The sequence below is a fragment of the Manacus candei genome, unplaced genomic scaffold (genome assembly GCF_025592945.1).
Source record: "Manacus candei isolate 608988 ecotype Guabito, Panama unplaced genomic scaffold, ASM2559294v1 h1tg000034l, whole genome shotgun sequence".
In the NCBI taxonomy this organism is placed as follows: domain Eukaryota; kingdom Metazoa; phylum Chordata; class Aves; order Passeriformes; family Pipridae; genus Manacus; species Manacus candei.
The window spans coordinates 752,333-767,421 of NW_026138082.1; the positions used below are offsets into that span (position 1 = coordinate 752,333).

A 15,089-nucleotide genomic window follows, 5' to 3' on the forward strand; every position below is an offset into this window, starting at 1 on the left:
TTTATACAATTAGAGTTGGCTTTACTTCCTTGAACATACTGACTTTTTTTCTGGAGTTGTAGATACTATAATTAATGAAGTGCTCTGAGTTAAGAATTGAAATGCTGTTCAGATAAGTGTAGAGTTTGGTTTGGCCATTTGCTACAGTGAAGATTTCACCATCTACAGGATATTATTGCTTGGAGAGTGGTTCAGGAGCATCGTGATATCGATTCGATTCAGGCCTCCAGGCCAATGCTCAGGTTTCCTTATTGAATACTGAAGGAGACAGTGAAGATGGAGATCATAGCCTGCATTGATAAAGCTTGTTCTACTGTGCTCAGAAATACTGAGTTTATTATTTTGAAACCTGACAGCATTTAGGAGTATTGGCAGGCATTTTTTTTAATACTCTAGTCAATAATAAGCAAAGTGGTTTGATAAATTTTCTTGAGGAATAGTGGAGTCTTCATTGACAGTTGTGTGCCCATATTTCCTAAAGTCAAGGAACTCATGCTGAGCTCTTATGCATGAAGGCTGCATGTGCAGTATCTTCAGCATATGAGAACAAACAAGTATGGAAAACACATTTACTAAAAATTTCCTTGACCTTGTAAATAGGTGAAGATTCACAGCTCTTAATGCTGAGAAACAGAAATAACACTGTTACAATGTAAAACTTCAGAGTTAAAATACATCAATTTGGTCTTGAGTGCAGCACTTTGATAAGGGCAGAAAACTAATATAAAGCTTTGGCATCAGAAGTAAGGGCTAGTTTGACTTCATTTATTTATTTAGATTTGTTTTTCCATCTAGATCATGCTAACCCTACTAGCCCACTACTTGTGAAACCATCAGATCTCCCAGAAGAAAATAAAATGAGTTCATCTGTAAAATTTACATCTGGAAATACAGTTAGTAAGTATCAAAGTGCTTTCTGGTCTCATTTCTTACACATCACAAAACATAGACCTTCAGTGAATGAAAAGTTGCTCTAAAATTAGATAAACTTATCCTAAGAATAGGAGCATTTCTGATATGAAGTATATATTAGAAAGAGTAATTAAGAAAGTTTTACTGATGTCACTGCACTTGTTTTCCTACCATTTGTGTTCAAGAATGTTCATTTTTGTCAGCTCTTTTCCATCTTCCTGTTTTCTCTCTTAATCTTAAGAGGATAAATTTAATGTATAGAAAGTGGGATTGACTAAGTACCATTTGATTCTACTTCCTCAGAACCACGTAACAACATGTTTTCTAAAGAGTGAAAATGTGTTGACCACAAAATTTTCAGGCAATTCTTATATGGTTTAGCTACTAAGAAAATGCAATAGAATTCTAGAGTTTGTTTTAGGTACAGCTTTACAGCTGTTTATTTGCTTCTAATAGCCTTTTTAATTTTCAGTATTTCCTGTTTCCAAAACATGTTGCATTATTTTGATTTGATTAGTCCACTTGTCTAGTATTGAGGGAGGCCTATGTAGCTTGAATGAATCTCTGGAGACTTTCTGAGACTTTTTTTGTTTTCTTCAAGCCGGGAACTTTTCTTCAGTGAAAATCAAGTTTGAAGAACTCATTACTTTAAGTCCTTTGCATTACTAAGATCAGAAGTATTTTGGTTGGTGTGCTGGTTTCAGCTGGGGCAGAGTTAATGTCCCTCACAGTGGCTGGTGCAGGGCTGTGTTTTGGATTTGTGCTGAACATAGTGTTGATAATCTAGAGATGTTTTTGTTATTGCTGAGCAGTGCTCAGACAGAGCCAAGGCCTTTTCTGCTTTTCGTACTGCCACGCTGGCAAGGAAATCAGGAGTGCATGGGATACAGGAGGAATTTAGAAAGTACCTTTTTGCAATGTGTTTTGCTTTCCTCATAAAAACTGTTTGTGGCACTGTTCATTCTGACCAATGTCTTGCCCATGTCTTTAGTTGTACTTTTCAAGCAGAGTTTTTTTGCTAGGTAGTTTTCTGATGCAAAAAAAAAGAATGAGCCAACATGGTCTTTTAATAGGGAACTACTGCTATATGCAGAAGCTAAGTTCAGAGCCTTTCTCTACTCCCTTTTCCTTATCCAAGCATGGCTTAATCTTTGATAAAGGGGGACTGTAGTTATACCAAGTATTCTTCCCTAGAGGAAGAACGAAGTGAAATAAAACAAACCACATTGCAGTATAACATATAGCCACCCTGTAGTTTTAAGGAAAAAAAAATACAAAAAAAGTGACAGGTAAGAATGTGCCTTGCTGATCATGAGTGTCATCTCTGCAGGATTTTCATCTATGGGGCCTGGTTAATGTGTCTTAACACTTTTGAAAACTTTGGTGTCCTAGGAGGTTAAAGTAATCCTTTGAGACTAGATAATTGAGAAAAATCTTAATGTTTTTGAGTAGAATTTTCCTCTTCACTTATAACAAAACAACTGAGTCTCATTGCTCCAGTGACTTTCCACCTTAAATTTTGCTTTACCTGGCACTTTAGAATAATCCCTTGTGGTAAATTATCCTGAGATCTTATTTTCTGTCTACATTTATTCCATACAAATCTTGTGATTTTCATGAGACTCCTCATTTCCTGGGGAAAAAATCCTCAAGCTTTGCAGAGGTTCTAAGGGTAAGGGTATACTTGCAGAAACTATCTATGTGATGCTATAATAGCACCTTTCATTTTTGTAGGTTGCCTTAACAAAAAGCTGAAAGTTTTTAAAAAGATTTAGTCCAAAACAAAGCTGACCACTTACCTTGAAGGTACAGAAGTTACAGTCGTAGCAAAACCACTGAGTTTATCTGGGTATTGTACCTATCTTTTCCTTTTCCTGATTTCCAAGGTTGATGATAATCCTTCAGCACTTCTAAAATCAGGCATATCCTACTCTTTGCTTTTTTTCCTTGAATGTCCCTTACTCTTGTTCACCAGATTGTTGAAGTGATGGAATGTCAAGTGTTAAAAAATTATTGTTTTTGAAAACTTATGTTTTGTATTTAAATACAATATTATTGTCATTTTTTATTCTTCAGCACATTCCAGTAGTAATGAACACCTGATAGTATTGAGTGGAGTTGGCTTGTATTGGATCCTTCAGTTTTTCAGACTCAAGGATTTTGAATCCTGACCAGATACCTGACAGGGAAGCAATAGAAGGACATAAACTTTACAATGCAAATTGGATATTTGAAATTATTTGTTACTTCTATCTCTCAGGGCATGCTAATTATGCAAAGCAAATATTAAACTATACTTTCTTTTCCCAGCAGATGGTTACAGCAGTTCGGACTCCTATACTTCAGATCCAGAGCAAATTGGAAACGCTGTAACACGGCAACGGTCAGTAGAGTAGCAGCTGAAAAAAAGGAAGTGAAAGATGTTTAAAGAAGCCTGTTCCAGGCTTCTGGTTATTTGACAACTAGCTTGTAAAATTATGGCAAAATAGATTCCTAACTTTAACACTGGAGACAGTCTGTTTTCTAATGCATTAACAATGTATGTTGCTTCTGTTAATGTAAAGTGAAAATTTAAAAAAAAAAAGTTGTCTAAAAAAGAGATTGGCCAATCAAATGAAGCTCCACATTCAGTCAGAAATTTTAAAGACTTTCTCCTTAGACACATGGGGATGTAAGCACAGGAGATCATGCTATTGCTTGAAACCAATTTTTTGTATTTTTAAAAATATCTGTTAGACATTATTGGAGAAGAACCTTGTGACACTGTAGCATAAAAAAAAGAATAAAACACAAATTAGGAATGCCATGGAAGTAACTCAATCTCTTTTAATAATGGACTTATAAAATAAAGGGCAGTCATAGGTCCAGCATAATTTAAGGGATTGGAGGAAGCTATGAAAGCACATAACCAACAACTGCATCATTTGACATAAGAGAATGTGCTGTACTAGCTGGTGCTAATTGTTCCCATTAAATCTGCCTGAATAGGATTAAAAACCAGCTACGCCATTAACCATCTTACAATCAGTTTCAGAGGTAAGTTTCAAAACAAAAATAATTAGGGTGATGACTTCAATAGCCAGGAAAGATTTGCAATTGCCACTCAGTACAGCAGCTTGAAAAACTGTTTCTTCCATTGTTACCTAATGGCAAAGTTGATTCTGTCCTTCTTCTGTGTGTTTTTGCACTATCAGTGTGATGGTTTCAACATGTTCTTTTCATCTCTCATTTCGGATTGGGTCATCTTGCTGAACTTTTGTAAATGAGTGAAGCTTTCTGATGAGTTGCTATGTTATGGCACAGGTAGCTTCTGTCTAGACCTGGCAGTTCTGGCAGTATCCACCCAGGAAATTTTTTATCTCACTTACTCTTTTACTTCTTTCCACTGGTACCTCATCTACCAATTGCAACTTTTTATAGAGATTACATTGTCCTTAGTCCAACAAGGCTATGTCAGATAATGATACTTCAGGAATGTCCTTAAACCACTTTCTCCCATTTTTAATTCTACTTGTGCCTTTTATACTAGACTAGCTAGAGGTATGACCCAAGGAATGAGTGTAATTAGATTAGAATTTCATCAGCTGGAGAGTTACACAGTGTTACAGAAGCGTCTTCATAGAGTATGTTAAGAAAATAAACTTTTCTATTATGATAATTCAGTTTTCTGTCTGGACTTACACATTTGGGAATTCCGGGTTTTGTGTGAAACTTGGGTACCTTTACCTCTCCTAGTTTTATATCTTAGGTTAAAGAAGAATGTTGCAGAAATCAGTCATAGAAAATATTTTATCACTTAAGAGTTGAATAAAAGATTAGCTGTATTCATCTCAGTGTTTCAGTAAATCTGTCCTGCTCGAACTGGACTAGTTAGGAAGTTTCTGCAAACTGTTTTTAAGTGGAAGCTGTACAAAAATTCGGTATACAAGAAATCCCACTTAATTGGCACTTAGTGCTGTACTTCATCCTTCTATCCTTTCTGCATGTGTTCTCTATGAACTTACAGCAGGTATCCACTAGATGGTGATCCTATCTAAGAACGAGTTAAAATTTCTGAAGATTCTGCCAAGTATATAGATTTGGAAAAATTTAGGCAGAGGATTCAATTGCTATCTCTTACACTGAGATGCTCCTTGAGCTTGATATACATGGAGGCAGGTCCAACAGAAACTTAATATTCTTCTTTATGATGTTGAACTTACCCCATTTAAAACCTAAACAGGATGTTGACTGCATCTTAAAAATTATAGTGACTACCATCTGGATGGAATTACCATATTTAGCATTCTCTGTTCCTGAACTATCATTGTTTGGGATGTGTGTCTAGCTGTTGGTTTCCCAAAGATAAATTCCTTGTGGTAATATAAGAATAATCTGGATAAGGGAGATTTAAGTAAATGGAAATATAAAAACAGTGGTTAAATTGAAGCAGAAGTTTAAAACTGATTTGATAATCTTCAAAACAATGGCAATCAGGTTTCTTTAGCTCTGTCAAACTTCATTTTTTAATTGCATGCTTTGAAGAACTTTTGGATTTTAGTACTGTTGTAGCTGTCTAAAATCACTACAGAAGCTTATGTGTTTTGCAGATCACATTCAGGAACCTCTCCAGATAACACTGCGCCGCCTCCACCCCCTCCAAGGCCTCATGCTTCTCATTCTCGATCATCATCTTTAGATATGAATAGATCCTTTTCAGTTACCCCAGGTAGATATTCTGTGTTCTTAGTGTATATTATTTTTCAGTACATACATTCCTGAAGCAGACAGTTTTTTTTCCTCTGAAGAAAGATTTAGGGTGTGGTTTTTAAAACACCTCTTATGCATAAAAAAAGCTGAAAATGTCGTCACTCTTACTGTTCATATTAAAACTTATATGGCATTTTGCTTAAACTGCTAATTTAGAATTAATTCTGAATTCTGGCATTGTAGTCCTTTGGATGAATGTGGGAAGCAAGTCAGGAAGTAATATTTTGGTTGTGCAGCAAATGCAACAAATTGCATCTGCCAATAAATTTTCAAGGAGAGTTCTTTTGGTATCAGGTGTATTTGAGATGGGTGTTAAGTATTTGACTTCAGAGGAAATGATTAAATGTCACTTCTGCTTAAGGGGCTTTATTGGACTTCTGATTTGTCAGTACATTTCAATTCAGGATCACAAAGTATGAGAAAATGTTAAGAGCCTATAATGAGGGTAGAAAAAAAAAGTACTAAGATACTAAGACTAGAAAAGTATGACCATGTCTGGGCTTTGAGCTGAAACAAAGGACATGATCCATGTTCAGATTATTCCAGTTTAAAAGGAGGTGACACTACAATTATGAGCCGCAGTGTGACAGGTCAATATGTAGGCAAAATGCAGCATTTCTTCATGTTGACAATTAAGAAAATTTGAGAGCACTCTAATGTGCAGAGTAACAATCTTAGCCAAATGTGATGCCTCTTTTACAGGACAGCAACAGGCTGGAGTTGTTGCCTATCCCCCTGCAGTGCCTCCAAGACCACAGCCTTCACAGGTGATGTCACTTTTTAGAAATCATATTCTAACTCGGTGCATTATTTTTATCTAACTGAATTTTAATTTACCTGTGAAATGAGTATCATTGCTTGATATATTTTTGAAACCACCAGGATGTGAATGATGCCAAAACCTAGACTATAGCTGAATGTTAGCCTTTCCTGACTAAAAAATGCTTCTGGTAGAACCACAGATAAGGATTAAAGTTAATATTGAGGAGGAATGAGTGGCTCTAGAGCTCTGAATTGTAGGAAAGAGCTCATTTCACATTTCTTGTCCTATCCCTGTATAGCACATAGGCCATAACAGAGACTGCAAGAGCAGCCTTTCAAAAATTTGCAAAGTAAGGGTTTGTCTTCCATTTGTCTGGCACAGCGTACAGTTTTATGTAACATGCCTGCTCCCAAGAGGAGCGATCCCACTTCTTCCTTTGTCATAGACTTGGTGATCTTTGCAGTCTTAGTCTGAGTGATTTCAGTTAGTGATTTGGTAGAAAACAAATCCTGAAAAAGTTGTTTTTTCTTTTATCTCACCCACATAAATCCTTCAACTGCTATGCAGATCTGACACGGGACAGTTAAAATTACTTTTCAGGTTTTCTTTCACCAGCAGCTACTTGTTAGAATCTGAGTTACCAACTGAAGTCAGTCAGTGATTCAGAAATTATATGCAAGGATTCAAAATTTACCTGCAAAGGAGGAGGGTACAATGACAGACATATTCCATACAGTATGATCACATAAGCATGTTTCCCTATGGAACTAAACTCAAAATCTGTATCAAGCCCACCTAGCTAACCTGGCTCTGTCACAGCAGAAACATCTACTGTTCAGTGAGTCTAGCTAGTGCTACATTGCATCCATCTTTGGTCTTATTCCCTAGATAGTAACATATCTGAACTTCCTTTTCTCTTAAATATTTCCATGTGTATTTCTTGGATGAGATGCACTTTGTCCTACTGACAAGGCATAAATTTTTGTCCACTGAAAAGGAAAATAATCTTTAATGCTCTCTCTATATATTTTTGTTATTTTATTGCAGGGTGCAGGTCCTCATGTGCATCGCCCAGTAGATGCTGAAGGCCTAATAGCTCATACCAGTACCTCACCTCAACAAATACCAGAACAGCCAAATTTTGCAGACTTCAGCCAGTTTGAGGCATTTGCTGTTTCAGGCGTAAACAAAGAAGAAGAAGATGAAATTGAAACACACTCAGAAGTCTTGCAGGTGAGCAGAAATGAAGACCTTGTCAATTGTTTAATACTACTAACAGTTAGGAAACTTTGTTAAAACCTACTTCTGCTGTTTTCTGTCAGTGGTTTGCTGTTTGTTAGGGTTTTTTGTTTTGTGTTTTGATGGTGCCCCAATCCATTGCTAGAAAGCAATTACATTGCACACTGCTGCACTTACTTGGTAATTGCCAAACACCTAGGAAAAAGAATTCTTTTTATCTCAGTTCTTGATTGTAATTAAGAAGATTTTGTACTTATTAGCATATATATGTGCACAAACAATTGTGTTGGTTCATTTAAGACTTAGCACAGGCAAAACCTTTCTTCTGCTCATTCTTGCCAGCATTCAAAATGATCTACTACATGTATTAATAGAGGAGATGACTGTCAAAGTGTTGTAAACATTGCTAAAATTTCATTAATTTGCATTTGTTCAAAGCCACTGGACAAACAGCTAAACTGAATAGAGCTCTGGCATCCTTTTATAGTAGTAGATGGTTAGAGATGTTTACAAAACCTTATTTCCTACTACAAACATAGGACTTAAAAGTTTGAAAGCCTCAGGATTTATTCCTATTAATGTCATAATAGCCAACTGCTATTACAGGAATTACTTCATGTTTTCCTTTCATAATTTGTAGCTTTCATCCAGATTGTAAGTAAGTTCTTTGGGGCACTTCTGCATCCTCAGTTGCAGAAGTACTTGTGTTGCTTTAAAGTTCTTCCAACCATCAGCAGCATGTTCTTGCTTCCCTTGTTCAGGAAGGTCAATGACATAGAACCATTTGAGCACTCTCCATGTACCTCATTGCAAAACCAGCTATGTTAGCTTAAGCTGCCACTGAAAACTGCTTAATTTAAGCTTGCCGATTGTTTTGCATTGAGGTGGATGGGGAACAGTCACATTGTGTTCCATTGGAGGGATTAACCTTTGGCAGTAACAAATAGAATAATGGTGGTACTGTAATAGCAGAAACAGCTGTAGCAGCTTGTCATCAGGCCACAGCCTCTTTTGTACTGTACAGGGCCTCATAACATTGGACTTGTACTTCTAAAGAAGAGTTGAACTGGAATTTTTGGGTGTTAACTGTATTCATGTATCGGGAAACACAGCATACTTGTATTTATTCCAGTTGTTGAAAACGAAATATTTGTTAAGAAGTAGGTTTTTTTAGGCAACATTCTAAATACAGTTTATATCCCTTTAGGTTGAGAAGCCCTCTGATTCTGCAGGTTCTCTTAGAGTTGCCAAAGCAGATGGAAGAGTTGAAGACAAAGCACCAGCTAATGTCCCCACTAGTGTGGTATGCAAAGTACACATTTAAGGAGAGTGCAGTTGTCTGATGTATGTGAAATTATACGTCTGTTTTGATTTGCAACAGCAACTTTATATGCTTCCACTTGAACCCAGTTTTCTTAGGTCCGATACATGCTTGAAATAGGCACGTAAGTGTTCAAATTTTTGAAACAGATCAAAACGTGTAGTACAGAACTTGATTAACAGTAGCTTTTTTCTGGTTGCAGACACATAATTACTGGGGGGAAAGTGTGCTCTGAGTTGTGTATTTGCAGTACTCTGTTGTACCATGGTGTTCCTGCTTGCGCAGTTCTTTGTCAGTGTGTAGCAACTTACTGCCCTTTCACCAGGGGGTAGAATTTAGTACTTTTTTTCAGACCGTGTTGAGAATGTAGCTAATGTCCATCAGAAAATATCTGATGGGAAATATAGTTTGAGAGAATTAATAGGCTGTGTTTTCCTCTCCAGGGTAAAGGCACTACCCCACTTGCTCCACCACCGAAGCCTATTCGTAGAAGATTAAAATCAGAAGATGAGCTAAGACCTGAAGCTGAGGAACATACACAGAAAACAGGTGTCATAGCTGCTGTTCTTGCTTCACAGCCATCTATTCCTAGGTAACCCAAGAAGTGTATAAATACATCTGTTACTGGAAAGTTTACATTTAAACAGCATACACGCTTTCTGTTCCAGGAATTGCAAACAATTTCTGTGTGTTTAATTTAGATTAATTGAACAATTTTAAAAGTTCTTGGTTTTTAAAGAAGATCACAAAGCCTCTTCTAGTGGGAGACCATTTAGAGATCTTGAGTTTTGGAGTGGGAACTCTAACTTCTGCAAGTATGTCATAGTTAAGTGGTGAAAGTATTAATATGGAATGTTTAATTCTAAATGGTTGCTATGAACACTCCAAAATGTGCAGTCTCTATGTCTTAGCATGAAAGTAGTCTATTACATTAGTCACTTTGAGGTAAATGAATGTGGTACAGTGTGTTGGGACTTCAAAAAGTCGATTATGACAAGTTTTTAAAATGTGCTGCTTGTTCTTTGATTGAAACCAACTGTGTGTGCATATATGAAACACATATATCTGTGTTTCCATGCAAACAAACATGAGTAATCAAGCGAGGCAGAAGATGGAAAATTTAACAATGTAACAAGTAAAAAAACTTTGAAAAGGTGATTCCGCTCACTTAAAGAAGGGCGACAATAAATGAGATATTTAGCTAAGTGGCAAAATGACTTACTAAAATACTTCTAATATATTCTCAGATCAGTGGGGAAAGACAAGAAGGCAATTCAGGCATCAATCAGACGTAACAAAGAAACCAACACTGTTTTGGCCAGATTGAATAGTGAACTACAGCAGCAGCTAAAGGTAATTCCTTAATCTTTGTCTGCTTAAGAGAAGAGCCTCAGAGAGCAAGATGTTAGTGACGCACAGTAACAGGCATCTCTACGAACCACTGATATACAGGATAGATGATATTGACATGAAATATTTAGCTCTTTTTGTAGGTCATCAAATATACCTAATGGTGACAAGCTTTGTGAAATTACAAAGGATGCTTTTCCTACTACAAAGCACATTTTTCAATGCATTGATTTGCTTTCAGCTCCGCTAAAATTTTGCCTCAAATTCTTAATACTAAACTATGTCTTGTGGTCATCACATACTTTAAAAGCAGTACTGAGACGAGCACCTGAAGTGGTTTGTGTTCTTTTCAAGGAAAAAGCAAACCTTAAACTCTTAAAAAAATTATAAATATTTTTAAACAAATGTAGTAATCTGAAATACAAAACTTTCAGCTCAGTAATTAGTACAATAATAATAATCTGTTTATCTAGGTCAGCTGTCATTATTTTGGAGCTATCTGTAGGTACCATCCTTATGTCCTTCTCTTGCCATCTTTCCTACCTTAAGATATCTAATTTTAACTATCAAGGTAATTTAAAAAAATCTTAAATGTAAAAATGTTAACCTGTCTAGAATGGAAGTTAGGCCATTTTAAAAACTCACCAAGCCTGAATTTCAGTTGTTACTGCTTATGAGAGTCAAGGGGTATAAATTTCACATAAGAGGAAAAACTCGGGGGAAAAAAAATTGTGAGTTTCCAATCCACTGAATCAGATGAGAGCTTACCCCCTTAATATTTTAGACTTCATTTGAAAATGTTATAGCTGGGTTTGCATCTGATTACAGCTGTATGGGTTTGGGTGATTTGAAAGAAATTTAAAAGTTCTAAATGGCATCACCTTGGAGCAAAGTATCGATTTTCAATGATAAGTAATTACTAGACAGCCAATCTATTCAGATTGTGGGAGGAGTTACCAGATTCTAGAAAATGCATTAATTCTCAAAACTGAAGCTGATATTTACCAGTTTTAATCTTTCGAAGAAATTTCTAATACTCCATTCTCCGTGGACAGTCAGTAGAAAATCTTTCTTTTGTAGGATGTTCTTGAAGAGAGAATCTCCCTGGAAGTTCAACTGGAACAACTTCGACCCTTCTCTCACCTCTAAGCCTACTGCCGTTAACTGTGAATTTACTAATTTTGAAAGGGGTATTGGTTTCAAGGCCTATTTAAATATCCATGCATCTAGCTCAGTGCGCTCTGTTCTACATTAAATGTTGTGGTTCTGTTTTGTCAGTTTGTCCACTTTTGTATTTAAGTATTTTAATTTCAGTACAGAGAGAAAAAAAAAACTTTTTCCTTGAATGTGACACTGCCTCTCACATCATTTTCTGTGGGCATCTGTGATCTTTGTTGGACTTGAGTTTGCAGAGTTTGTCGCCAAAATTTCCAACTGGAATTTTTTAGTGGTTTCTTTTTTCCTGTTGAAACATCTTTGCCAGAAGAGGGTTGCTAATCAGTTGTCTTTAAGCACATAAACTCTTCTTTCACTATGGCATTTATTTTATTGTGCCAGGAAAGAGACAAACTAGTGATCTGTCATCAGCCAGTGTTACTTCCCAAGCTACCTTTCGCAATTGGAAAGTTGTTTGCAATTCTAGAAAGCCTGCCTCTTTGCAATTCACCAACTTATTCAGGTTGGGAGAGTTCTTGCAGGCTGTTTGCCATATCAACTGGATTGGATTTTGTGATTTTCATTGCATACATTATAGAGTATGTAACCACAGATTGCCAGGTGTTCACGTTTCATCCATTCATGATCCTGATCCAGCCGCATGCATATAAACATTTATGGCACAACTGGTAGTCTGCCAAACAGATCCTTTTAAGTTCTCCCTTTTGTGAAGAGTTGGGTGCAGATCCCAAACATTAATTACACATTACCTAAGCACCACCTGTAATTGCATGTCTCACATGTTACCTTTTAATAACAGATCACATCCACGAGTCTTCACTATAACAAATTATATTGTCAAGTAATGTGTCAATACCTCTATAAACTTCTAATTCCCAGAAAAAAAATAAAAAACAAAAAATGAACAGTTTGCTTCTTAGGAATTCTGGGTACATTCTGTCATCTTGTTTCCAGGCCTTATTTCTCTGCCATATAGACAGGCTTCACTATTAACAGAGTTCCTTGAGTGTATCCTGCTATTCAGGTTGATGTACTGTATTGGGATTTGTTGTATATTGTACGATACACACCTTTTGATCTCATATGTAAATTTGCATTAATTGCTGACTAACAGCAGATATTCTATTTAATGGCTTCTTCTGGCTGTGGGATCATAGATGTTTAACTGCATGGATGTATCTCTGCAGAATCAGAACTAGCAATTGTGTGATTTTTACACCAATAAAACAGCACAATATTTTAATTTTGTTGATTCATCTTTACCTGGGAATTGAAACTCATTCAAATAAGGGGGAGGGTTTTATTACAGGCCTTCAGGGGATTTTTTTGTAATTTTGTGTCATGTACAAGAAGTGGTTGATCATAATCCCTTGACCATTTTCTTCCCTGTCAGAAGTGATCAAATTATCTTGGTAATCTGTGGCTATACACCTTTTGTATCCTCCTATAAGCAAATTTAATACACATGTAATTTTAAAAAAGTAAATGCTAATACTGACTTGGGTCAAAGAAATTTATAGTTCTTTAATCTTCATTTCTGGTTTGATTTCCTTGAGAGTACCTTTAAAAATTAAAGATAAATGATCTCCTGTTGGCAGTCCTTAACTTCACTGTCTCACTTCTGTGCTTAAATGAAATTCTCTTAACATCTACTTCCCTTCCAAAAGGATTGTTCAAGTCAGATTTTTCTACTGGTTAAGGCTGTTACACTGAAAAACAAATATTTCTCTTTTTCTCTTCCACAGAAAAGTGGATACACACACTCTCTGTGTATTCATCATACACAGACTGGATAATTGTGAATTTTTACCACTATAACTACTCCAACATTTTTTCAAATGTCATGGAAGTGTTGCAGATGGCTTAGGTATATAATTCAAAGCAAAATTCCCTGGAATGAAAGAATGTCATGGTTGCATGAAAGTTGGTACTTTCTATTTGCACATAAAGGCATTAAGAAATTATAGCTAAATGAACACGAGGGTTCATATCAATTACCTATAAAGCTGTCTTCAAAAAACTATATAAATAGGGAAATAAAAAAAAAAAACAAGAAAACAAGTGAAAAACCCCCTAAAACTAAACTAAAAAACTTTAAAGTTGATGGACCGATCACTTCTATTTCAACTGACAAGGAGCAGGAACAGAGTGGGAAAAAGTTTTCCCCTTTTTTAAGAAGTGGGAAAAGTGAGTCACTGCAGTTAAAGAATGTTGATCTTTTGAACCAACTATATCTTGACCATAGTTTATTTTAAAGTTTAAAATACATTTTTAAAATAGCACTATTTTCATATTAATATTTAAGTATTAAGCGTATGTTAATAGCAACAGGATTCTTAAATCAGAATTTAACATTTTAAACTTAAATGTAAAAAGCCTTTTACATTCAAATGTTACATGTACATATGAATTTCTCTAACATCCATATCTTTCTAGTAGAATGACAGATTAGTGTCTCAAGTGAAGAATTTAGGCAATCTGAGCATTTTTGTGTCTTGCCAACAAGTCTATTTTTAAGAATTTTGGTTGATTACTTTTAATACATCATTCTGTACATTTTAAACTAGTTTTTCATGATCAGAAGAGCTTCTAACTGAAAAACAACTTATGTCTTAAGGACATCACTGCCAATGATGTTCAGAAGTTACCTCACTTAGTAATGTAACCCAGTTTTAATCCCTTATAAAATTATCTTCCTGTCTTCTCTATTTGTTTGACCTTGATCCAGCTACTTGATGCATTCTTTTTTATGAACTTAGATTGTAAGCTCTTCGGGGCAAGGAATTATGTACAGCACAAGAGAGGTGCTCTCTCTCTTGCAACTATAAATGTAGACTACTAAATAGTGTGGAGTGTGATTCATGTACCCAGCTGGGATGGATGGACAGCAGCATGCATTTCTGAAACATCTGCAAAATGTTTTTCTTTGGACTTTGTGATTGGAGGAGTCTCTTTTCTCATTCAATTTGCGTTTCCTTTGTTTCTCTTAATAATGTGCCTCTTTGTTCCATCTGCTCTGGAGTTGCTTTTTTCTCCATTCGTTGCCTCTCTTTGGACTGCAGAGAATATTTCCAAAATGCAAAGGTAAAAAGCTGAAAAGCCACTTTGTTTTGAGCAGTATTTTAAGTCTATCCAATGTAAGCTAGTATCTACATTTTTTTTTGTACTTCACATGCACCTCATTTTACTTGCAATTGTATAGTGTATGAACTAGAAGAACTCATATTACTGAATATGTCTTATGTGGGATAAACAGAGTTGAGGTTATAAAAACTTAAAACTAAAGAAAATAAATTTGCAGCTTTGTTTCTTGTGTGATGTCTCTGTCCCTTATGGATGGGGTGTGCTGTGTTTCCACTCTGTGTTTAGGGTGGAGTTGTGAATTACTCTTCTGGTTTCAGCTATGTAAACAGTTTGTCTCCCAGTGTCACTTGATGGGTGACCTAGACTTAATCACTTTTTCCTAAACGGTAAAAAATAATAAATCACTGTCTCCTGATTCCTGACTCGTTCTAGTCTTAGTTTCTAGTAGAATGTAGTTTCATGAAATCATAATATGATGCAAAATCATGTTACTTC

General features: G+C 35.8%; 1 protein-coding gene across 10 annotated transcripts in view; it reads left to right on the forward strand.

The window, feature by feature from the left end:
* Nucleotides 1-14,823, forward strand: part of REPS1 (RALBP1 associated Eps domain containing 1) — a 66,947-nt gene extending 52,124 nt beyond the window's left edge. For 6 of the 10 annotated variants that reach the window (XM_051792459.1, XM_051792462.1, XM_051792457.1 and 3 more), the window contains 9 exons: nucleotides 796-897; nucleotides 3,223-3,295; nucleotides 5,502-5,620; nucleotides 6,364-6,428; nucleotides 7,472-7,657; nucleotides 8,871-8,966; nucleotides 9,428-9,576; nucleotides 10,232-10,337; nucleotides 11,415-14,823. In XM_051792459.1, coding sequence (XP_051648419.1) covers nucleotides 796-897; nucleotides 3,223-3,295; nucleotides 5,502-5,620; nucleotides 6,364-6,428; nucleotides 7,472-7,657; nucleotides 8,871-8,966; nucleotides 9,428-9,576; nucleotides 10,232-10,337; nucleotides 11,415-11,483 — 965 coding nt within the window. In that variant the 3' untranslated portion in view covers nucleotides 11,484-14,823. The remainder of the gene's footprint in view (nucleotides 1-795; nucleotides 898-3,222; nucleotides 3,296-5,501; nucleotides 5,621-6,363; nucleotides 6,429-7,471; nucleotides 7,658-8,870; nucleotides 8,967-9,427; nucleotides 9,577-10,231; nucleotides 10,338-11,414) is intronic. The other 4 variants (XM_051792465.1, XM_051792468.1, XM_051792466.1 and 1 more) reach the window with 3 other exon arrangements.
* The last annotated feature ends 266 nt before the right edge of the window (nucleotides 14,824-15,089 follow it).